Here is a 25,234-nt window from a genome sequence, read left to right on the forward strand (position 1 = left end):
TGTTTATAGTAAAAGGCAAGATCAAAGAAATGCACCTTGCCCATGGAGTGGAAGATGGTGAGGCTTGCGATGGCCCTTCATTCCCAGGGGAGTTAATTTCAGAAACTTTACCCTGGTCCCCCAAGCAGCTCTCTTTGACATGCCCACGTTGCTGCCTCATCTAAAGAAACCCCAAGTGCTTTGAGCTGCACTTGTGTTTATGCCCACCTATAACATGTTGAAGAGACATTCATGTTACAGCATCTTCGCTCACCTACTTGCTCAGTTACTGAGTGCAGTGAACAGCACTGTGTAGGAGCTTCTACAGTTTCCCTGCCCACGAAACTAGAGGGGCCAGCTTTCCATATATTTTCACTTTAATCCAATATATAATCAACACAAAAACATAATATCCTTGGGAATCAAGTTCTTACAATAATTCTATAAATATATATAATATAAAATATATCACAACTTTTTTAAATATTATAGATCAAGAGCCCATCGATGCACAAAATCCCCACTCTTTATGCTCGTTTCACTCTTTGTAGGCAAGGCCTCATATGGCAGAACTGCTGAGCTGTAGAAGAGTATTCATGCAAGTGCTGGAATGAAGTACTGAAGGGAAACCTCCTCATGAAGCAGAATGAAGTGAACAATCCTTTTGCTCACAATATCTGTAAAAGAGACATCATAAAGGCAATTGGAAGGCTGGCGCAAATACGTAACACAGTGCAACTTCTATATAGGAGAGGCAGAAGCTCTATCATCTTTAGAGGAAAAGCCCACTTCAGCATAATGCAGCAGTGATCCAGGATCTTCCTCTCAGCAGGGTCTAAACTTTTTGAATGTGATACAAAATCCTACACCCCATTTCTATCTGCCTGTGGCTGTAATACACATTTAGGTCTCAACATACAAGAGCAGTGACTGTGTACATTGATAGCATACATCATACACTTAAACAGATTTAGAAAAACAGCCTTGAACACACTGGGAAACCATTTGAAAAAAGAAAGGATAGCCAGGATACCTAGGTTATTTTCTAGAGATTTGAGAATTTTGCCATAGGGCAGGATTGGACTTTTCAATGACACAGCAGCTGCATAACTTTGACAGCTCAAATTTACGTGACTAAATTTTCAGAAATCACTAGTGATTTTGGATGCCAATTTCAGACACTTTAAAAAGGTCTGATATTGCAGAAGCTGGGCTCTCAGCACTTTCTGAAAATTAGGCCCTTCTATGATTTCTATGTCTCCAGCTGGCCATCTAAAAGCTGAAAATGGCAGTCTGAATAAATTTCTCTTGAAGTCAGAGTCATTGAACTTACTGCACAAGGCTTTCGTGGGATTTACTTGTTGCCCAGCAAGTAGCTGCAGGAGCTTCCGAATGTCTATGCGTGCCTCAGCCATGCTTTCCGGATCTCTGTTTTGAGTAGAATTTTGTGAACCATCCTCTGATACTAAAATGATATAAAAAAGACTTTGTATCAAAAGTACACTCACAAGATGAATATCAGCTCTAGTTAGTATGTACTAGTTTATATGTAAATAGGTTATCATTCTAAATCTCTTTTCTCTTACAAAATTAACTGCAATCTTTTCACTACTTTATTAAAACTCAAATGCTTCAAAAACTAAAACTGTTAAAAAAAATGCCAACATCTATTTTATTTGAATTTAAAATTTGTTGACTATATGATAATTGTTAAAACATTCTGAATTATTAACAAGATCAGCCCTTAGAGTTATATTTATCAGTACCAAGTAAGTAAGATAAAACAGATATCTGGATGGGGCAAAGCGGGAGACTTACTCCATGGAGGATTTCCAAGACCTTTAAAATGGGTCGTAACAGACACTAAATCTGTTTCTATTTTCAAGTTCATTTCTCCGTTTAAATTTGCTTCAAGCACCTACAATACAAGTAAGTCATTCATTTGTCAATCACATTTTCACTCTGAAAATAATTAAATTAAATTTAAATGTACAACTCATACAGTTTGCATCAGCCTACCTCAAAAGCACCAAGACCAATATGAGCACATCACATTGATAATGTTTTCACCCCTCAGCTCAAATATACTACACTCTCCACAAACTCTCTCCTTACTTCTGAAAGGAGTTCAAGCCCCTAGTTGGCAAGCCAAGGTCTAAAACCTTGCAGCTATTTCACAGTGTCTCACTCTCTGCAACCGCTATGCTCCAAAGAGACAATGCAGCAGGAGATAAATAATGTAAAACTGAAGTCCTTAGCAGGGGTGTTCAGCCATAACTCAAACCTGATTATATTCTGATCAAATACAAGGGGTAAACTTTTCAAAAAGTGCCTACATGATTTAGAAGCTTAAATCTAATTTTCAAAAGTGACTTAGGCACTGAAGAGCTGAAATCCAATAGACTTTCAGTAAGGCATAATCTAAGTTCCTAAATCCCATTTTCAAAAATGGAATTTAAGTGCTTTTCAAAAGTTTAGTCTAGATTTGGGTTTTCTTAAGGTTTCACCCAATAACTAATCTTTACCATGACTAATATTTGATGGGGATTAGAGAGCAGAAGAGAAAGAAAAGTGAGGTGGGGTGGGAGGAGCTGGCATTGTGTAGTAGCAGAGAAATTCATTCACTCTCCAATATTTTTAGAGGTTACAGCTGTTGTGTTTGACTCCCAGATACCACCTTAGAAAAATGAAAGGGAAAGGTGGCTGCAAGTCAGTAGTTAATGAAATGATCCCTATCCCGTGCACACAAAGACTGATTTGTCACCATTTAAGCAGATGGAGTGTTGCCATTTAGTCTAATGTGGGTATTATCAGGACCAGAGTTTTCAATATAATGTGAGACCCTTTGGGATAGAAGGTGATAGACGACTGTAACTTTGCAGAGCTTCTGAAAAATCTATGTAATTGTCTGGATCCTTCTCCCAATGCTGATCACACTTTTACAGACAAAACAAGATAACTCTGCAAGAGAGTTGTAAAGAGGATAATTCTAGATACGTTTATCCTTTTCAAAGTGGAAGACTACAAGAGAAAATTTTCAGCAACGATGAGTTTTGTGCATAGATATCATCTGAATGACTGAAGTGATGAGTTCCTACCACTGTAATCAAAATAATTCTTGTTACCCATAGAACTAAAAATTTTCTGTAACACAAACTCTCCTAATAATACTGTTTCTAATATTACACAATTCTAGAGCACTTTCCCTCCAAGGATTTCAAAGCACTTTAAAAACAAACAATACTTAAGGCATACAACATTCCTGAGTGGAAAGTAATGGGCATGCAAGGATCATTTCATCCAACACTGATATGCTGCTATTCCTAGTATGGAATGTGACAGACCTTTAACAGCGCTCAGCAATGCTAACCAACCATTTCGGTTAAGAAACGAAGATTACCATTTATAGCTGAAATGTTACTAAGAGAACTTAGGTCAAAAGGTAAATCCTAGGCCCCCAATTCTGGAAACACAGACATATGTTTAGCTTTGTGCCAGTGAATATTCCCATTGAAATCAATGAGACCACATACATTCATACATTTAAGCATATGCATCAGGATTTGCAGAATGAGGGGCTCAGGTTGTTTTTTGATCAATAAAACAGCATTAACCTGTTTACTCTTACAATCCAAGTAGGAACTCAATTTTACATCTCAGATGAAAGACAGTATCTGTGACATCACATTTCTCTCTAACATCACACTGAAGCAACAGTTCAGTACTGATTCAGAAGGAAAAGTACCACTTACCGTGATGTGCACAGTGTACTTTTAGGCCCTATAAAATAACAATGACACTGAATCCCATCACTTTCTGCAGCACTTGGATGTTCTTTGGAGGTTTCCCACAGAAGTACTAACCTGGCCCAAGCAAGCTTAGCTTGCAAGATCTAACAAGGGATCACTACGCAAAGTGAGAAGGAAATATTCTACGTAAGGGATGCAATTGGTCCCTTTTTCAAGGCATTATGAGAGATATTTTAACTTACAATGCAATTGCTGAGATTTTTCATTCTTTCCACAACACTCTTCATGGTCTTCAGCACTGGCAAGTAAATACTGACCTACAAAGATCACATCAACTGCATTTAAAAATAAAATACACAGCACTGTGATATAATACTTCATGAAGTGAAATAGATGGGATGGGATGGGATACTTCTCTATTTATCAAATGCATATTCAGCGAGGACTGCACAACAGAATTGAAATAAATCATTGAACTACCAAGGAACAGAACACTTCCCTTACCAGATCATATCATTGGTTCATTCAGACCAGCATGCTGCCCTCCCAGCAGTTCACAACACTTGAGAAGGAACAATTATTGTATACCCTTTTCCCCCTACGTTCCTAATCTGTGTTATGTGTCAACAGCAGAAGGTCTAGCCCAAACAACTTTTCAAAATACGCATCAGTTTCTGTTCCTCAGTGATAAGCATTCCTATGAATTCAGGAGGGGAGGGCTTTGTTATAACAAGAAACATGCAGAGCTGAAGGGGAAAATATTCTGCACCTAGTAAACTCAAAGTAACTTAATTATTCAGTGGAGTTACATTGGTGAAACAGAACACAATTCATCCCAGTTATTTCCAAACCACATGAATTCAAAACCCCATTAGTTTCATCTTGTTTATGAAAGGTTTTGTACATCTAGCGTAGTAGACATGGTGTGCAAAAACTACATACAAAATGTATTCTCTTTAGAGCAGTTTAAACTACATATAAAATGTATTCTCTTTAGAGCAGATGTCTTTTTCTTACATAGCTGTACAGCTCATGACAAAAGGATCTGTACCTTATAAGAATACAGTCATACAAAATAATGTACCTGGGCTGCTTACTGAAGAGGAAAAATGCAAATAATCTGATGATAGCTCTGCCAAAAGTTATGTGGTCTCTTGTATTCAGAAAAAGAAACATCTATAATGATATCTGGGATCTACACACCTCATAGTGACAATAACTGGGCTACCTTTTCAAGTGTGTGGGGGAGGAATATTAAACTTTAAAATATATATAACAACATACACAGTTTATAGTGTTTCACCCCAATCCTGTGCATTCAATAGTGACTTTAAAAAAAGGTTGCTTACATCAAAATCTGGTACACTGGGCTCTCGGAAATCATTCCACAGTCTTCTGGGAATAACTCCCACTGGAATGTCATGTGTCACAATGCGACTACTGCTCGATAACGAGGGCTTGAGAGAGAAAAATAAAAGTTCTTGTGGTTAAGGAGCAGGATTAATAGTCAGGGAGACCAGGCTTCTAATCCTGGCCCTGTCAGGTATTTGTGACATGCCCTGGACAACACACTTAAGCTTTCTGCGCCAGAAAATGGGCATAATTATACTTCCCTTCCTAACAGGGATTTTGCAAGGCTAAATTAATTAATGTTTGTAAAACAACTTAGGTGTTACAGCAATATAATGTAATATTAAAATCCTCAATGGGGCAGATCTAAATTAAAAGAAAACAAAACTAAACTAAAAAAGCCATAGTTTTGCCCTTTTACCTTATGTAACCTACTGATTTCAATGGGAATGCAAGAGATATATATCAGGGTAAAACCTGGTCCCGTGGATGGAAAGAAAAATGGAAGCATTTGCCATTGCCTTGCTGTAACTCATTCTGTAATATTTTATTCTCCCTTTCTCTTCCTGGCCAGTATCATCCACATTATACTAGGTGCCTTCCAAGGATAAAAGAAGGCATGCCCCGATCAACATAGTTAAATTAGATTCTTTTCCCAGCAGCATTTCAGACTATTCCAGGAAAGGAGACATATGAATTTAAAATCAGCTATTAGATTTAGGGAACAGCACAATATTTACTACGTTGTTCCCAAGGGCACTTAAAAAGCATTTCTGCTCTTACCAGTTCCACAGCTACTGTGAGACAGGGGCAGTGCTTGTTAGTCAATTTGATTTTCACCGTCTTGGCATTCTGGGCTGTTTTTAAAGCTCTTGATAGGTTTTCTGGTGTCAGCTCCAAATAAATTTCGTTGTGTTCTGCTGCTACTCCTTCCATCTGGAATTCATCAAAGAAGTTCCCCTTAAAAAAAAAAAAAAGAAAAACAGAGGGGAGGAATGACAGGAAAAACTGTTTTAATTTAAAATACAGCAAGTCACGGTAAGCAGAATTAAAGTATTGTACCATATATTCAGAATTGACTGTATACAGGTTGAAACTTCCCTCTGCTGTGTGTGTTCTGTATGTTACAAAACAGACTCTGCAAGCATAAAGTTCCACTGTGTGGACCCCATGCAAATTCAGGGCTTAACTATTAACTTCAGTCTTTTACGTATCACCTCCCATTAATAAACAGAGAGATTAATACATTCTTATCACTTGTGCCACTACACACAAAATCTGAGCCAAAATATATGTGAAACTCACCCTAGAAACAGAAAAGTTCAGCCATATGAAGACACATTCTCTATGGGGAAATTAAGAACAAAAAGAGGACCACAGTGGGTCAGACTAATGCTCCATCTAGCTCAGTATCCTGTTTACCAACAGTGGCCAAGTTACAGATGCTTCAGTGAGAATAAACAGAACAAGGCAATTTATCTACTGATCCATCCCCTATCGTCCAGTCCCACCATCTGGCAGTCAGAGGATTAGAGCCACCCAGAGCATGGGGCTTTATACCTGATCATCTTAGCTAATAGCAATTGACAAACCTATCCTCCATGAACTCATCAAATTCGGTTTTGAACCCAGTTATGATTTAGGCCTTCACAACATCCCATGGCAATGAGTTTCACAGGTTGCTTGCACATTGTGTAAGTTCAACAGGCTCGGTCTATTTAATCTCTCCTCCTATAGAAGCTGTTCCATACTCCTAATCATTTCTGTTGCCCTTCTCTGTACCTTTTCCAATTCTAATAGCTCTTTTTTGAGTTGGGGCGACCAGAACTGCAAGCAGTATTAAAGATGAGGGCATACAATGGACTTATATAGTGGTATTATGATATTTTCTGTCTTATTATCTATCCCTTTCCTAATGGTTCCTCACACTGTTAGCTTTTTTGACTGCTGGTGAAATACATTCCTGCAAAAGTCTATACACCACTGAAGTCCCTCTTAAACCTTTAGAACAGCCACCTTAGTTTTAAAGACATTGAGATGTTTCATATACAGTTAATTATGCAGTATCAGCCTATTTCTCTGGCACATACCTGATTTAACTCACACCACATGCTGACCCCTCCATTTGCCACTTTATCAGTAAGGATGAAGTAAAGTTTGTCCACTGTAAGGCGTAGAGTGCATGTCTTGGCTAGTTTGGCAATTGTATTGATCACACCTATGGGATAAAGTTTCAATAAATGACTGCCTAAAACTTCTAGCACAGGACAAAAAAACTTTGCTTGCAAGGTTGTTGTTTGCAGTTCAGTTGGAAAGAACATTATTAAAATAAATAAATCAATGGAAAGTGGGAACCTAAGACTTTGATATTTTGTTAAATTCTGTTGTTTTGGTTTACCCCGCACCCATCATTATTTTGTTTGGAGACACAAAGTAGGTAAGGTAGTATCTTTTGTTGGACCAACTTCTGTTGGTGAGCAAAACAATCTTTCAAGCCACACAAGAGCTCAGTCATTCAAAAGCTTGTCTCTCTCACCCACAGAAGTCGGTCCAATAAAAGATATCACCTCTCCCACCTTGTCTCTCTAATATCCTGGGACTAAAAAGCTACAACTACTCTGCACACAATTATTTTTTGTCTTGTCACCTATCTCCTATCCTGTCTGACATCCAAACTGTGAGAAATCTGTGGTAGGAGCTATCTTCTTTATTTTTTGTCCGTATACTGCTCTGTAAGAGGCCCACTTGTTTAGGGTTCATAAGTGCTACCATTACCACACAGTAAACAAACACACAAACAAACGTGGAAGATTACAGAGAAAAATCGTTGGAACATAGGAACAAGCCACAGACTAATGGTCTGTTTTTTTTTGTTCTTATTTTATTTTATGTATGTATAATTGTGCCAACATGTTACAGTACAACATGCCCTGGAAATATCTCACATGGACAAATATTCTCAGATCTACCACTGAGCTGTTCTGGTAAGTTGTTGCAGGGCTCTGTGCCTCAGTTTCCCCATTTGTAAAATTAAGACAACTTTCTTAGTAACGGCTTTTGGGATACAATCTGCTATGCAAGGGCCAGGTGTTATACTGCCCTGTAAACAGGCATTGAAATCTGTCTTCTAAACCAGCCAGTTTAGTTGTTTTTGATATAAAACACTCTATGGCCTGGCCAGCAGCAGCCAGGAAGATGAGGCTCGTAGGTCTTGTGCTTGCAAAGCAGCCCCAGGTTCCCCTCCTCACGCGTGTCACTCTATGGGGGTGCATCGCTCCCCGCGGTACAGGGAGAGACTGGGGGATCTGGCAGCGCATATGACCGAGATTTTAACTCAGCGGGCATGAGAGTTTGTAACCTCCCTCCCACTCACTCTGCCCCTTTCCCCACAGACAGGCTGTCCCCAGGGTCCCTCCCACGCACCCCCGCTGCTGCAGACCCGCTCCCCGGGGCACCGCGCAGCCCAGCCCGCTCACGGGTGAAGTGGTTCAGGCAGGCGACGTCCACGATCTTGGCCCGAAACCGCATGGCGGAAGCCGCCTTGAATGTGGAAGCAAAATAAACCCGCCCCAGCTCAACCTCTCCGGGAAGCCCGGCCCCCGGGCAACCCAGTTCCGCTTCCCCTTCTCCTGCCCTCTCACCTCCGGTGCCTCGTACAGGATCATCGTGCGCCTAACTCGGTGAGAGTATAACAAAGGGCCTGATTCGGGTGTGAGTCCGGAGTTACTCCACTGGGGGGGTCAATGGCGCTGAGCTGGTGTAAAAGCAGAGCCAGCGCGAGCTCAGTATCAGCAGACGAGAGGGGGTGGTTCAGAAAGAGCAGATCACGCACACAATGCACTCCCCTACTATGCCTGCTGCTGTATAAAGGCGGTGATGATGTTACTGCTTTTCTTTAAAAAAAAAACAATGGATAGCTAAAGGAAATAGGGAAAAGTTAGTATCAAATATTAACAGAACAAAAAACTACCCACATAAAAAAGGTAGGAGTTGAACAAAAAAACCCCGTAGTGTTAGAAATGGCTCAAAATATGAAAGAAGGGAAATAAGCATAAAACAATAAAATGTGAAAATTGGTAACAGTTAAAAGAATGGAGACTAGACCTGTGCTTGATTCTCCGCTCTGTTACACCAATGTTACACTCATCGAAATCAAGGAGTTAGGCTGGTGTAAAACTAGTGTTGCCATGTGGGGAATCAGGCCTAAAGAAAGGTTAGGAAAAAAAAGTGAAAAGGCGGGGAGGGGGGATGAACTGAGTATTTTTTATGAACTAAAGCAGTAGTTCTCAAACTTTTTTTACTAGTGACCCCTTTCACATAGCAAGCCTGTGAGGTGTGACACCTCCTCCCCCAAATTAAAAGCAAACACTTTTTTATATATTTAAGCCCATTATAAATGCTGGATGTAACGCGGGATTTGGGGTGGAGGCTGACAACTCGCAACCCCCGCTGTAATAACCACATGACCCCCTGAGGGGTCCTGACCCCAAGTTTGAGAACCTCAACTAAAGTTCGGCAGGGAAGCAAAATGATTTAATGTGAACACTAGATGGAGCTGGTGAGCTCACAGTCGGGTACAGTCTGATGACAAACAGTATGCATACTAATAAAAACCCAGCATTATAATACAGAAGAGTTTAAGTTGCTCTGTCTCATGGTACAAGGGGAACCCTATATGGAAATAGTGCTTAAAGCCACAGGAGCCAAGCTTGCTGCTGTTGAAAATGCTGTTATTATGTATTATTTGTATTCATAGGATCTACCTAGGAATCCTAGTCATGGACTAGGATCTCATTGTGCAAGGTGCTGTACAACACAGAACAGTAAGACAGTCCTTACCCCAATTTGCTTACTAGGGGTCCTGTACCCTCTCCCTTCCCATAACTATCTGGGCAGGTGGTTCAGAGTGTGAAGAGGATGCCATGTAGCAGAAAGGAGAGAAAGAGGAAAAATCCTTTACCCTGTGCAGTTGGGAGGAGGAAGGGTAGAAGCTCCTCTCATGGAAAGCAACAGTGGGTTCAGTGAACAGAATAAGTCTATCTTCCACCTGAGAGCAGCTGAGGTGGGAGCTAGAGGTGTTTGTAAGTAGAGTACATGTTCCACTGCACATCCTCCCAGCAACTAGGAGGGAATAGTCTAATAGGGCATATACTCATTGGAATGGCAAGGCATGTTGGTGTCAGTCTGACCTCCCAATAAAAGCAGTGGGTTTTTACATGATAAAACATCAACAATGACAACTGTGTGAATTTTCCAGTGGCAGGATCTGTGAGTAGCATAATTTAAGCAACTCACTTCATGTGCAAATTATCATATATCAGAGAGGAGGCAGGGCCATGAGGCTTTAATGCCCACTCTTACAGACACCATGTATACCCTTATCAGAAATGACAGTGAGTTCCATGCCTGTGTTTAAATTATTTGGGCAAAAACTTGTTAGAACATACTGAGACAAACTCTGTTATAAACCAAAGCATCTCGGGCCAAATCCAGGCTCCAACCCTGAGACCTCTCTGGAGTTTGCTCTTATGTAGCACTAATCAGATCCCAAGTAGCCCCCTCAGCAGCAGCCAGGGATCAGCTTGACTGCCACCAAATCCCTCTTCTGGGGGTACACTCCATGTCTCCCCCTACTGCATTACCATAAAAGATAGTGAGTGATACCACTGAAATGGAGGTCATATAAAAACTGCAATAGATGTTCCTGATGGAGTTGTGTTCTCCCCATATGAGTGACAGAGGGACCATGAAAGAGCTGGGTACTCTGAAGAAACAAGATAACTCACATCTCTTAAAAGGGAACTGTCAGTCAGGGAGACAGGAACATCGAAGCCTAAGATTTCATCTAACCCCAATGTCATTGGGCTGTTCTAAATTGGCATATAGGTACAGGGCCTCACAGCACCTTCATCAGGATTAATGAAGTGCTAAAGTGAGCTTCAAGTCTACTTTCCACATACCCTGTAACTTGTGCTGTATGCAAGTCCTCTGTCTGGATTTGATTTTCTCCTCATTCTTTGTTCTTTTTAAAAAACAAGCTGTAAGATTTTTGCATTTTTATGTAGAATTATCTTGTAGTGCCATTGTCTCTTTTTTATGATTACTTCTGTGATTCTACTAATATTTTAATGATTGCTCCATGCATGTTAATTTAAGTTCTTTTTCAGGTTCTGTTCTATTTGGATAATGTATTTGTGCGTTAATTATGAAAAATGAAAACAATTGAGAAATGATAAATATTTTGTTTTGCTTTTATGTCAACTGTATTATTCACAACCCCATAGCTATTTTTAGTTAAACAAGCTAGAAGTAAATACTCCTCCGGTCTGAGAGCTGCAAAACTGCAGGGATCAATAACTGAATCACAATAGGGCCACTTCTATGATGTGTTCAGTTTGCTCAACTCTCACTGAAGTAAATATGAGCTGAAGGCTTACGCACTATGCAGAAAGTGCTCTGCATTTTGCAGGATGGGGCCTACAATGATCTGGAAAACATTGCAGATGCTCTTTGTTTGCCATGGAAGCAGGGCTGGATTAAGACCTTTAAAGGCCCTAAGCACTGAAAAGATTATGATGCCCCACCCATGTAATTCAAAATAAAAACAATACTATACCGTAAAATAACATTTTATTTTTCAAAATGACACAAAACTTACATGTATGCTGAAATTAAAATAGCTTCTTTCTAGATTTTCTGATTTCAAAATTCTGGATAAGTTCATCGAAGCTGACTCGACGAAGCATGTCCGCTTCCATACACAACAGGGAAAGTGAATCAAGTCTGTCCTGACACATTGTTGTTCTCTGAGGGTTTTTCTTTTCAGCTGAGAAAAAAAGCATTCTGTGGAGCAGTTAGTAATCATCAGTGTTAGAAAAATACACAGTGTGATCTCTACATCTGAAAATACACATTGTATTCCGTCTTTCAGTACTATGTCATGAAGATACAGATTTGGTCTCCTCACCTCAAAAAAAGATATACTGGCACTAGAAAAGGTTCAGAGAAGGGCAACTAAAATGATTGGGGGTTTGGAGAGGGTCCCATATGAGGAAAGATTAAAGAAGCTAGGACTCTTCAGCTTGGAGAAAAGAGGACTCCATCTAAGCAAGGAGGGAAATAGAATTCTAGGATGGAGGCTCGCCGACCTCATCAAGAGGGCTTTAAACTAGGAAGTTGGGGGAGATGGTTGGGAGATGTTCGGGAGATCTCCACGCCAGAATATAACCTGGAGAGGGAAGTAAACAAAGTGAGAGGGGATACCCTTGCGGCCCCAAGATTTGATCCAAGGAGGAATAGTGGAGTAGAAACCAGAGTAACGGGTGATGCTGGTGGTAGAAAGTTTGTGCACGACGGGGGAAAGAATGTCACTGACGCCAAACGCCGAAAATTAAAAGGTCTGTACACTAATGCGAGGAGCCTAGGTAACAAGATGGAGGAACTGGAGTTACTAGTGCAGGAAGTGAAGCCGGATATTATAGGGATTACCGAAACCTGGTGGAATAGTACTCATGACTGGAGCACGGGTATTGAAGGCTATGTGCTGTTTAGAAAAGACAGGAAGAAAGGCAAAGGTGGTGGAGTAGCCTTGTACATCAATGATGAAATTAACTGTAGCAAAATAAGAAGCGATGGAATGGATAAGACAGAGTCTGTCTGGGCAAAAATCACACTGGGTAAAAAAGCAACTAGAGCTTCCCCTGAGATAGTGCTTGAGGTGTGCTACAGACCGCCGGGATCGGATTGGGATATGGATAGAGACCTCTTTAATGTCTTTAATGAAGTAAACACAAAGGGGAAATGTGTGATTATGGGGGACTTCAACTTCCTGGATATAGACTGGAGGACGAGTACTTGCAAGAATAATAGGGGTCAGATTTTTCTGGATGTGATAGCGGATGGATTTCTTCATCAAGTAGTTGAAGCACCTACGAGAGGGGATGCCATTTTAGATTTGGTGTTGGTGAGCAGTGAGGACCTCATAGAAGAAATGGTGGTAGGGGACAACCTTGGTTCGAGTGATCATGAGCTGATTCAGTTCAAACTAGATGGAAGGATAAACAAATGTAGATCTGGGATTAGGGTTTTTGACTTCTCGAGGGCTAATTTTAAAGAGTTAAGGAAATTAGTTAGGGAAGTGGATTGGACAGAGGAATTAGTGGATTTAAATGCGGAGGAGGCCTGGAATTACTTTAAGTCACAGCTGCGGAGACTGTCGGAAGCCTGCATCCCGAGAAAGGGGAAAAAAACCATGGGCAGGAGTTGTAGGCCAAACTGGATGAGCAAGCAACTCAGAGAGGGAATTAGACAAAAGCAGAAAGCTTACAGGGAGTGGAAGAAAGGCAGGATCAGTAAGGAAAGCTACCTTGGTGAGGTCAGAACATGTAGGGATAAAGTGAGGAAGGCTAAAAGCCGCATTGAACTGGAACTTGCAAAGGGAATCAAAACCAATAGTAAAAGGTTCTACAGCCACATAAATAAGAAGAAAACAAAGAAAGAAGAAGTGGGGCCGCTATACACTGAGGATGGAATGGAGGTTAAGGATAACCTAGGCATGGCCCAACATCTAAACAAGTACTTTGCCTCAGTTTTTAATAAGACTAGTGAGGAACCTTGCGATGATGGAGGGATGATAAACGGGAATGTGGATATGGAAGTGGATATTACCGCAACTGAGATAGAGGCCATACTTGAACAGCTCGATGGGACGAAGTCGGAGGGCCCGGACAATCTCCATCCGAGGATATTAAAGGAACTGGCGCGTGAAATTGCGAGCCCGTTAGCGAGAATTTTTAAGCAATCGACGAACTCGGGGGTTGTGCCATATGACTGGAGGATTGCTAATGTAGTTCCTATTTTTAAGAAAGGGAATAAGAGTGATCCGGGTAATTATAGGCCTGTTAGCTTGACATCTGTAGTATGTAAGGTCTTGGAAAAAATTTTAAGGGAGAAAGTAGTTAAGGACATAGAGGTCAATGGTAATTGGGACGAATTGCAACACGGATTTACTAAAGGTAGATCGTGTCAAACCAATCTGATCTCCTTCTTTGAGAAGGTGATGGATTACTTAGATAAAGGAAATGCGGTAGATATAATTTACCTAGATTTCAGTAAGGCGTTCGACATGGTTCCGCACGGGGAGCTGTTAGTTAAATTGGAAAAGATGGGGATGAATATGAAAGTTGTAAGGTGGATAAGGAACTGGTTAAAGGGGAGACTCCAGAGGGTCGTATTGAAAGGTGAACTGTCAGGCTGGAAGGAGGTCACTAGTGGAGTCCCTCAAGGATCGGTTTTGGGACCGATCTTATTTAACCTTTTTATTACTGACCTTGGCACAAAGAGCGGGAATGTGCTAATAAAGTTTGCGGATGACACGAAGCTGGGGGGTATTGCTAAAACGGAGAAGGACAGGGATACTATTCAGGAAGATCTGAACCACCTTGTAAACTGGAGTAATAGAAATAGGATGAAATACAATAGTGAAAAGTGCAAGGTCATGCATTTAGGAATTAATAATAAGAATTTTGGATATACGTTGGGGGCGCATCAGTTGGAAGCGACGGAGGAGGAGAAGGACCTTGGGGTACTGGTTGATAGCAGGATAACTATGAGTCGCCAATGTGATACGGCTGTTAAAAAAGCAAATGCGATTTTGGGATGCATCAGGCGGGGTATTTCCTGCAAGGATAAGGATGTGTTAGTACCGTTATATAAGGCGTTGGTGAGACCCCATCTGGAATACTGTGTGCAGTTCTGGTGTCCCATGTTCAAGAAGGATGAATTCAAACTGGAACAGGTTCAGAGACGGGCTACAAGGATGATCCGAGGAATGGAAAAACTGCCTTATGAAAGGAGACTCAAAGAGCGTGGCTTGTTTAGCCTGGCCAAAAGAAGGCTGAGGGAGGATATGCTCGCTCTATATAAATATATCAAGGGGGTTAACGTTAGGGAGGGAGAGGAATTATTTAAGTTTAGTACTAATGTAGGCACGAGGACGAATGGGTATAAACTGGATATTAGGAAGTTTAGACTTGAAATTAGACAAAGGTTTCTGACCATTAGGGGAGTGAAGTTCTGGTACAGCCTTCCGAGGGAAGTAGTAGGGGCAAAAGACTTTCCTGGCTTTAAGACAAAGCTTGATAAGTATATGGAGGGGATGTTATGATAGGATCGTTAATTTGGGCAATTGATCTTGAATTACCACCAGACAGGTCTGCTCAATGGTCTGCGGGGAGATGTTGGATGGGATGGGTACTGAGTTGCTGCAGAGAATTCCTTCTTGGGTGCTGGCTGGTGACTCTTGCCCACATGCTCAGGGTTTAGCTGATCACCATATTTGGGGTCGGGAAGGAATTTTCCTCCAGGGCAGATTGGCAGGTGCCCTGGAGGTTTTTCGCCTTCCCCTGCAGCGTGGGGCACGGGTCCCTTGCTGGTGGTTTCTCTGCAGCTTGAGGTCTTCAAACCATTTTTGAGGATTTCAATAACTTGGTCCTGGGATAGGGGTTGTTATAAAATTGGATGGGTGGGGTTCTGTGGCCTGCCTTGTGCAGGAGGTCAGACTAGATGATCAGATTGGTCCCTTCTGACCTATGAGTCTATGAGGAGACGGGGGGATATGATAGAGATATATAAAATCATGAATGGTGTGGAGAAAGTGGATAAGGAAAAGTTATTTACTTATTCCCATAATACAAGAACTAGGGGTCATCAAATGAAATTAATAAGCAGCAGGTTTAAAACAAATAAAAGGAAGTTCTTCTTCACGCAGCGCACAGTCAACTTGTGGGAACTCCTTACCTGAGAAGGTTCTGAAGGCTGGGACTATAACAGCATTTAAAAGAGAACTGGATAAATTCATGGTGGTTAAGTCCATAAATGGCTATTAGCCAGGATGGGTAAGGAATGGTGTCCCTAGCCTCTGTTTGTCAGAGGATGGAGATGGATGGCAGGAGAGTGATCACTTGATCATTGCCTGTTAGGTTCACTCCCTCTGGGGCACCTGGCATTGGCCACTGTTGCTAGACAGATACTGGGCTAGATGGACCTTTGGTCCGACTCGGTACAGCTGTTCTTATAAGATCAATGTGACTGAATTTCATTTTTCCTTTTTCATTACATTTTGTGCATATATAACAGTGGAACTGCCGTACTTCTCCACAGAGATTCATGTTCAAGTCAACAGGGTATGAGTCAACTAGCTTTTGGGAACCTTGTGAATATTGTTTGTCAGATAAGTCCCTATCGTTTAGAAAAGAAAATCTACTTGATACTTCTTTGTACACTTCACCTCTCCTCTTCATATGAGCTTCAAGTGTATCAGTTATAGCGTAGTAAGTAGATATGTGAAATTTGTCCCTAGGATTCAATGCTGTTTCTGTTACAAGCAAATGATAGCAATGTTTTTTCCTGATTTGCTTGTGGGACTGGGCTTCTTTGTAGTTAGTATCAGGCAAGATATCTTTTGATATGTCTTCAAATCTTTCGAAATCATTCCTCAAAGTGTGTAAGTGGTCTGCTAATGATTGACAGAGGTCTGCACATGTTTTCAAATCCAATTCTTTTTCTTGGTGAGCTTGACTTGTGTGGTAAAAGTGTTGTAAAATTTCATTCCACATGGTCAACATGAATACAAACTCTAGTTCTTGCATCTTGTTTGCAATGTTTTCTGCCTCTCGTATAGTTTCTCCCTTTCGTGATTGGTCTTCAGCTATACTTTCTAATGCATCCACAGTCTTTGAGTAGGACTCCAGAATTGCACTTGTTGCCACTGCATGTGCGTCCCAGTGAGTATTAGAAAGAGATTTCAACACACGATCATTGCCCAAATATGTTTTAAGAATTGTCCATTTGGTTGTTGAGGCAGAGAAAAATATATAAAGTAACTAGACTATTGAGAAAAACCTGACTGCCACCCGACAACAATCAACAGCACTGCGGCCAACAAAATTGAGAGTGTGTGCAGCACATGGTGTGAATATGGCATATTTGTTTTGTACTAAAAGCTTCTTCTGCATTCCTTGATAATGCCCTGACACGTTGGCAGTGTTGTCATAAGATTGACCTCTGCACTTTGAGAAATCTGTTTTGCAAACTTGGCACAGATAATGCAGTACTTGATTTGCCATTTCTTCACCAGTGTGGCTTTTCAAATTGAGGAATGTTATAAATCGTTCAACTGGTTTTCCATCTGTGAGAGACACATATCTTAGTATAATACTCAATTGATCAATATGTGAAAGATCAGGTGTAGAGTTGACAGATAAACTGAAGTACCTAGCAGTACTTATTTCATCCACAATAGCTGAATGAACTGTGTCACTCATTAGACTAATCAGTTTATCACGTATTGTCTTGGATAAGTATGATGGGTTACCTTTGCCAGCATTCCCATATTTTGAGATATGGCCTGCTAAAAATGGGTCAGACTGAGCCAGAAGCTCCAACAATCCCAAGAAATTTCCATTCTGCAATGATCCAAATGCATCATTTGATCCCCGGAAAGGCAGACCACGTTGAGCTAATGTTTGAACAACAGCTATAACATTTGGCAAGACATGTCTGTTTTACCACCAGAGTAGGATGATCAGTTACAGTCTCTGATTTCCTCGCATTATTTCAATCTATTTTAGTAGGATGCCCCCGCTTTAGGTGGGGATAAGTAATAAAAAGAGAACAGAAAAATGGGGGAAGAGTGTGTATTGGAGTGTAAGGAAGTCTAACAAAGTTCTGATTTTCCCACAATGACTATGTCGATGCTTTTTTGAAATATCAAACATCAAATCCCCCCCCCTTTTTTTTTAAGTGTTCCCTGCTTTGCTGGTGCCCTAAGCACACGCTTAGTCTGCCTATTGGGTAATCCAGCCCTGCATGGAAGCAAGTTTTCTAGCCACAGAATCAGCTTGTTCAAAGATGGAGAAAAATGCAAGCCACACATCCAGTCAAATTTGCAATACCTAACTTGACCATAAAACTACACTGTGCTAGTTTAGTTATTGGCTGAATTTTTGGGAGCTATCAGAGACTTTGAGAAATATTATATAGGAGTAATGCATATGGAAGATATTAATAAATAACAAGATTGGTGGAAGTGCCTCCTGGATCTTGTTATTAAACTTGCTGTCTGGTGTCACAGATAGTTAGCAACTAAGCTGCAATGCTGTTGTTATTAATATTGGATGAATCCTATGATAGAAGATGGCATGTCTCAGAGGTGGTGCATTAAATGTTCGAGAGGTGAATGCCAGCTATCCTATTTGTACAAAACCAATTAATAAGTCAAAAACTAAAGGGCAGAGAGAGACGCTGAAGAGAGAAAGGGAGAGGGGTACATATACATCATAAAATAACTGTGCAACTTGATGGGATTTTAGTGGCAAACTGTCTTGGTAAAAAGCTTGGGGAATATAATACGTAAGCATCTCTTCTCACCAACAGGAACATACAGGCCCAGATCCTCAACATTTAGGCTCCTAACTTCCATTGAAATTACATGAAAATGAGAGAGGAGACTGGAGATGCACCACGAAAAAATAGCATCCCTCAAGCATAACCTCAGCTGATATAAGTTGTTAATGCAAAGTCAATGGATCTAGGACAATTTACACTAGCTGAGAAACTGCCCCCATGAGTTTAAGGGGTAGGTGAAGATTGATCTTGGAGAGTTTTAATCACTGTCTATGAATTCAGGAGCCCCTAGCCAATACTGTGGGTTAACAGAGGATAAGCAAAGAAAAGTGCCACATGGAACAAAAGGGAAAGCTTTGATAGGAAATACAAAGAGCCCATCTCTAAGGGGAAAAAAACCCACTAAGTTTTCTCTGGTTAGTAACTTAGATTTGAAGAAAAATCCATCCAACATATTTCTATCCCATTAGAACCCCAAGTCTGGATTTCCAATTAGGCACAGTAGGCACATGCCTAGGGGCACTGGAGTTCTAGGAACACCTAAAAGTGGGTTATAAGTTTCTTTTTTTTTTTTTCTTTTTTTTTTTTTTTAAGAGAAAACACAAAGGTCAGCTGGGGGTGGAGGGGAAAGAGAGGGATGCAGAAAATGCTGTGCCTAGGGGCACATAAGATTAAATTCTACCCTGTAGAAACCTCTTCACTACCCTAGGCAAATACTATTTATTCACTATACATATTGTATCTTTTTCTACAGAAACAGTAACATTTTGAAGAATAAAAACAATTTTGCCAAAAAATATTTTTGTTTGCATTTTTATTTTTGTCTGCTCTGGACACCCTATCACTTGGGTGATGAAGTGGAGTGGATCTTAAGAATTTCACTTTTAGTCTGCTGGTGTTGTTGCCATTTTGAGTTCCTCAGGTATTGGGCTCTGTTCAAAGAACTCCTGGGTATGTTTTAGATCTCCATGTACCCTAAATCGATAAATGCAGGTATATTCTGGGTGGCCCCAATTGTTCAGCACTTTCAGTTTCACGTACCTCATGAATTCAGAAAGTTCATTCTGAAAAGAAATTAAAGCTATTATTTTTTACTTCATGTATCTCTCACTGTTGATCAATAATTAGCATCATGCAGGGGTGACTTGTTCACTATTTTACTCTTTGCTGCCATGTGAAATCATTGTCCACAAGATAGGAAGATGCTTACACCTCTACTAACTGTACTTTAAGATAGTAATTATAGAGACATAGACACAAAAAAGGCTAGCCTGCTTCAGTAAGCAAAGTAGCTCTATGAAGTTCTTCTCACTCAGAAGTTGACTCCACCACATGTAGAAATCCCATTGATATCCATGTGAGCTCTGTGCAAAGAATTTCTACACAGACAAGCACTTAAATAGAACAGATTTATTTTCAGTAATCTGCAACAAAAAGATTTCCTTACAATTATCAGTAATGTTTAATTTGAAGGACCAATATTCTGATGGTATGTGATGTGTTTTCTTTTTATGCAGTCTAAGGGCAGATCACTCAAATTCACCGCAGATTAGACTCTAGCAATAGTGCTGCAGAAAAATGCTTAGTTTTAAAGCCACCATTCACAGAACTACAGACTAAATTACAGTCCTGTCAACCCAGGGCTATTTCTCCACATCACTTCTGCTGGGAAGCTTAAACAACCCCCTAGTTCAAGCAGTAGAATCCATCTTAATCTCACAGTCACTTCCCCTCTTCCTTACCGTACCTTCAATTGGAATGTTTGAAATAAATCTCCTTCACAGTTATACATGAACTCTCCTAAGAGAGTTCCTTGCTCCTCATCTTCCTCCTTTAGGCCCTGCAGAAAAACACAGGCATGGAGAAAACAAAAGACAGTGGAAACCCAATTACAACAGGTTTAAATGTGTTTTCTCTTCATGCAGACAGTTAACACAAAAAGCATAACATGATATCCAAGATGCACAGTGATGTGCTAAATCCATAAACTAAGGGTCCTTGGAGCACAAGTCCATTCCCAAAGCCAGGTTTGACCAGGCTGGTGGTGTCACAGGATAGCCAAAAAACCTAAACATGGATGGTATACTCATGAAATATCTAACTCTTGTTCATAAACCAAGGATTTTTTTCAAATACATCTCTGAAGTTAAAAATATCAGGAGAAGCCTGATAGTTGTGGCTTACTGGTTACCACTTCATGTTTTGGTTAATTTATAGTCACAATAGTCCCGTGAGATAGGTAAGCAAATACTATCCCTATTTATAGTTGGGGAAATTGTGAGAGGTTGAGTGAATTAATGGCAAAGCCAGGATTAAAATCAGGAGTTCCTAGTACCCAGCCCTGTGCAGAATCCCCTAAACCACATTACTTCTCTTATATGTGGCACATAGACACAGTAGGTTGTGCAGGAATGGGAATGTCTCATTTTTAAGAATAAATGGAACAACAAGAATTATGCTGATAGTTATATATATATGAATTGCTCTCTTCCTACAACATGGAGTGAGTTGCAGGTGTGAAGGAAATATACAGAACTTGCTTTTTCCCTATATTTCCCCCCGTACTACACCCCCCCATTCTTAGAAATCTTATATAAAAAGCTAAGGAAGATGCTCACATAGACAGCGAAGTCCTTAGGAGCACTGGAGATTTCTCCTGTAGGGGAGATTTTCTTGGGAATGTGCTCCATTGTAACCGCTCTTGGAATTATTTCCATAGCCAGTTTGATGACAGTTTCACCCTGACTTCCTGGGAAAGGCCAGCAGTTCCCAGGGTAATTACTGGGCTAAAACCAGAACACAAAACAATGATTATTGGTTTAGGCAACCATGTGGCTAATGGTATCACTGGTATAATTCCACTGAAATCAGTGGAATCCCTGAAACCAGGGATTACTTTGGCACCTTAGAATCTATCTTGAAACACGTCAATGATATTTAAATAATCACAAAGTTCATATTTTTCGAGTCCACGTAAAAATTAAATATAAAATGTATTGTTAATTCTGAGGACAAATACTAGTTCCATGATGCAGTATTCAGATAGACTGTATTGGCTGCACTGCTCATAAAAACCTCTGGTACTGTGGTCTGCCCTCCCCCCCCCCCCACACTTATGAACGATGTTTATTCCCAGGTGCCAATTCTTAACTCTGCTGCTTTTATTTCTCTCTTTTCGTCACTTGTGGTGTGGTGCTAACCTGGGTTTATCTGCAAAAATGCCATTATGTACAGCAGCATAGGCTGTCTTTCTATCTCCACCAATCCCTCCCTGAACTTTGGGCAGTATGGGGAGAAGAACAGGGAAAGCAGACATAGGGAATGGTCATGGAAAAAGGAGACCCAAAAGGAAGAGAGGAAAGGGTAAAGGAAACTCTCAAGACTTCTTTTATTTAGATTTCTACCTGAAGAATAACTTCTGGAGACTTTACAAAAACCAGCATTGGAAAGGATGACCAAAAGAATTTTCCTCTATTATGACGGTAGCTCCTGGTAGTTCTGGACTGAACAATGCTGGCACCTGAAATTAAAATATTCATACAATAATGAGATATCATCTCACATATAGCACTACTTGGACCTGAAGAAAAGCTCTAAGTAAGCTCAAAAGCTTGTCTCTCTCATCAACAGAAGTTGGACCCACTTTGCCTCTCTAATATAGCAGGTATTCTTAACAATGTGTAATATACAGAGGATCTAATGACCAACACCAGGTGTTGGTTTAACTCCTAACATATAGACAACAAAGCCCCTGTAATACAATTATCATTTATATGAGTGACTCTTTTAAACTGGACATGTATCACTGCATGTGATTCTCAGAAAAAAAATCTTTATCAAACAACTCTTATGTGGCCCAATCAACACACACTAGTCATAATTCTTATAGCCCTCTCCTCCACACGCTTACTTCCATATACTCTTCTCAAATGGGCATAAAGAGATGTTGGCACAGCTTTCCCTCACTGGTAATACCATAAGAATGTTGACTATTACTGTACTTTGACCTGAACAAGCATGGGTTTTGACTGATTTCTAGCAATAGTATTTGTCTCTCTTTCACTTATTCTGTCCTTCTCTATAGTAACAGGCCATGGTGGCTAATTAAAATATTCAAAATTGATAATCGGCAGTGGGTAATAAAACTGAAGATATGAAGTGATTAATAAAAACAATATTAAAATAAGCACTCTTTTTTATAAAAAGGCTTGAAACATTGTCAGACTATGTAAATACATAATCTTATACTGTGACCCTTGTCCTCTCTTCCACTTCCCTCCTATTGTAAGTGACATTCATTTGTACATCATCTTAAACTAGACTGTAAGCTCTTTGGGGGCAGGGGCTGTGTCTTCTTATATGTTTTTTACAGTGCATAACACCATAAGACCCAGATTCTAATTGGGAAGAATAATAATACCTGCTGATTTTAGGGCATAATCAGGCATCTGGACTTGGTCTTCATCCAGCTTTTCAAGGACTTTATTCAGCATCCTTTTAACAGTCTGTGAAGGAATATAAAAGGTAAGAACTGTGAGAGGGGAAAGGAGTTTGCAAGTCGTACACACACCAGTTCACCTACAATCCGAAGTATGTGTAAAACAATCATGAAGTAACCATTAGGTTAGACTAAGATCTGGTCTACACTTAAAATTGAGGTTGACATAGCCACGGCAGTGAGGGGTATAAAAAAATCCCTAACTCCCCCAGTGCAGATGTTGCTAGTGCTCTAAAAATAAAGTGTAGTTGTGGTGGCACAAGGAGATGGATGGGTATGTACTTGCGACAGCTAAGGTGCTGGGTATGTACTTGGGGTGGCCCCTCCTGCTGCTCGCCCCACTGTGGCTACACTCTACATTTAACTCACTAGCTTGATCACAGCTAGTACAGGAATGTTTTCCTGCACTGGAAATTACACCCCCAGCTCAAATCGTAGACATACCCTAACAGGCTGGGTGTGGAGGCCTGGTATCAAGCGCATGTATTATCTCTTGAGTTACAGACCACTTGTTAGAGGTTCTGAAAACCACCTGGAATCTCAACCAAAATGTCAGAAAACTATTGTGTTCACCTTGTTCTATAATTTTGGTAATGGCCACCTTTGTAGGAGAGTGTGTGTAGCCCTCCTTCTAGGCAGCTGTTATACTATGTCATAATAGTGGTAACTATCTATATAATGACATTAAGGGTCATTATACAATGACCCCTTATATATGTGCAATTTAATCACCAAGTAGTTCATAAAAGGGAGTGATCATATCAATTGGTTAAGTTCCTTTAACTTCCAAGAAATAGAATGAAACTCAAAAGAGCAAAGATGTTTGATATACTCTGTGCTCAAGAACACTGAGCACATACTGCCAACAAGAGTCCCCTGGGGAAACCCTTGCCATACTATTCACTTCTACCTCAAAGACCACCTGCTGCAGATGAAGAGACAGATTCTCTAGACAATGTTACTTGTGTGGAGGATCCCCTGAACAGACCTGTGGAAGGCTAGGACATATCATACTATCCTCTGCAAGCCTTGTGAAATAGAGTTTTTCTGGGGAGAGGCTGGGGGAAGCCTTGGCAGCAGCCAGGTCTCCCATGGGTGACACTGACAGGGACCAAAGAGAGCCTAAGGGTACCAGAAGTGACTCAGGAGACTGGGTTGCAGGTTCTCCTTATGAATTTTCCACCAGATCATTTTCTTGGTGTAAAGGTGAAAAATCAATACTGTAGCTTAGACTATCGTTCCTTCAAATGTCTAACGTAGTGTACATCTTGTTCAGGAGGTGATGGCATTCTATTGATGGTTAGGGTGATAGAAATTCCTACCTATGTTATCCCACCCTTCCAGCAACTCCGCAAAAAAAGTCTGCAGTCCAAAGAAAAATTATTTGTTGTGGATGAACAGTTGTTTCTGGATTCCCAAGACTGTTACACTACATATGTCAGTGAAGTATAAAAAAAAAGTGTGAGAAGGAACTATGGTAGATACAAAGAAAGCTAGAAATCTCTACTTAACAAAATCCTGCAATGTCCTTACCCATGTTGTAACGCCTTTGATCGCACTCCCTTCCAGGGCTTCACTGATAGCACGCTGGGTGATGTCCTTTGTACCTTGTTTCAGAGAATGAAGCTCTGTCTGTAGCTTATCTACCTGATCTTTAAGAGACTGGATTTCTTTCAAAACATGGTTTGCCTGCCTAGAAAAAGTGGGAAAGAGTGACAGAAAGCACTATTTTCCTGGCCTGTCTGGCTTGTGGTATGTCATGAGAATGAGAGACAGGCAACAGACACCTCTTTTTATACCTCTAAAGAAATCTGCTCTGGATGATCAATTTGTAAGTGAGAGGAAAAGTAGACTTAGATACTAGTTCTAATACCTTCAGATTGAGAAGCCACCTCGCTGCCCTACAGGAAAAATTTTCAAAAATATCTCTAAGTAATTTAGGATCCTCAGTCCAATAGACTTTCAATAGGACTTAGGCACTTTCAAAATTTTTTACCCTGCTTCCTGAATAATACGAAGGTGAGTGGTGGCATGTCTGCAACCATCCTAAAAAATGTGTAAGGGTGGGTTTGAAGGACTAAGATTTTGTTTGATGTAGAAAAAAATAAATTATGGACAAAAGGATAAGGATTCTGTCTGGAAAATACTGGCATAGAAGATGCAATAACCTGCATTTTCAAAGATTCCAGGACATTTCAAAACAAGAAAGAACATATGCTTGAAAAAGTAAACTGGTTTTATCTGGAATGCAGAC

At 40.4% G+C, this 25,234-nt stretch overlaps 2 protein-coding genes across 3 annotated transcripts in view; both read right to left on the minus strand.

The window, feature by feature from the left end:
* Positions 1-338: 338 nt before the first annotated feature.
* On the minus strand, positions 339-8,854 carry HUS1 (HUS1 checkpoint clamp component). 2 transcript variants are annotated; one of them, XM_050937800.1, is made up of 8 exons: positions 8,720-8,854; positions 7,169-7,296; positions 5,862-6,038; positions 5,078-5,185; positions 3,971-4,045; positions 1,798-1,897; positions 1,313-1,444; positions 339-656 (listed from the first exon to the last, which is right to left on the minus strand). In XM_050937800.1, the coding sequence occupies exons 2-8, from the start codon at positions 7,187-7,189 to the stop codon at positions 574-576; spliced, it is 696 nt and encodes a 231-aa protein (XP_050793757.1). In that variant the 5' UTR covers positions 7,190-7,296; positions 8,720-8,854; the 3' UTR covers positions 339-573. The 2 variants fall into 2 exon arrangements, with proteins under 2 accessions (XP_050793757.1, XP_050793756.1); XM_050937799.1 differs by lacking the exon at positions 8,720-8,854 and adding an exon at positions 8,555-8,657.
* A 10,458-nt stretch (positions 8,855-19,312) lies between these two features.
* Positions 19,313-25,234, minus strand: part of SUN3 (Sad1 and UNC84 domain containing 3) — a 60,782-nt gene continuing 54,860 nt past the window's right edge. Inside the window, exons 8-13 of the mRNA XM_050937768.1 lie at positions 24,514-24,673; positions 22,903-22,987; positions 21,887-22,002; positions 21,101-21,268; positions 20,230-20,322; positions 19,313-19,546 (exon numbers count right to left, since the gene is read on the minus strand). Coding sequence (XP_050793725.1) covers positions 19,367-19,546; positions 20,230-20,322; positions 21,101-21,268; positions 21,887-22,002; positions 22,903-22,987; positions 24,514-24,673 — 802 coding nt within the window. The 3' untranslated portion in view covers positions 19,313-19,366. The remainder of the gene's footprint in view (positions 19,547-20,229; positions 20,323-21,100; positions 21,269-21,886; positions 22,003-22,902; positions 22,988-24,513; positions 24,674-25,234) is intronic.

Source organism: Gopherus flavomarginatus, chromosome 2 (assembly GCF_025201925.1).
Source record: "Gopherus flavomarginatus isolate rGopFla2 chromosome 2, rGopFla2.mat.asm, whole genome shotgun sequence".
Lineage (NCBI taxonomy): Eukaryota > Metazoa > Chordata > Testudines > Testudinidae > Gopherus > Gopherus flavomarginatus.

What these genes read in the sequence shown, in the direction of transcription:
- HUS1 (XM_050937799.1), bottom strand. Translation starts at nt 8,606, where the DNA reads ATGCGGTTTCGGGCCAAGATCGTGGACGTCGCCTGCCTGAACCACTTC. An exon ending in CCAGTGTACCAGATTTTGAT is followed by an intron (nt 4,046 to 5,077) that starts GTAAGCAACCTT and finishes TGATCTTTGTAG; the next exon opens with GTCAGTATTTACTTGCCAGT. An exon ending in TCCCACGAAAGCCTTGTGCA is followed by an intron (nt 657 to 1,312) that starts GTAAGTTCAATG and finishes TCTCTTTTACAG; the next exon opens with ATATTGTGAGCAAAAGGATT.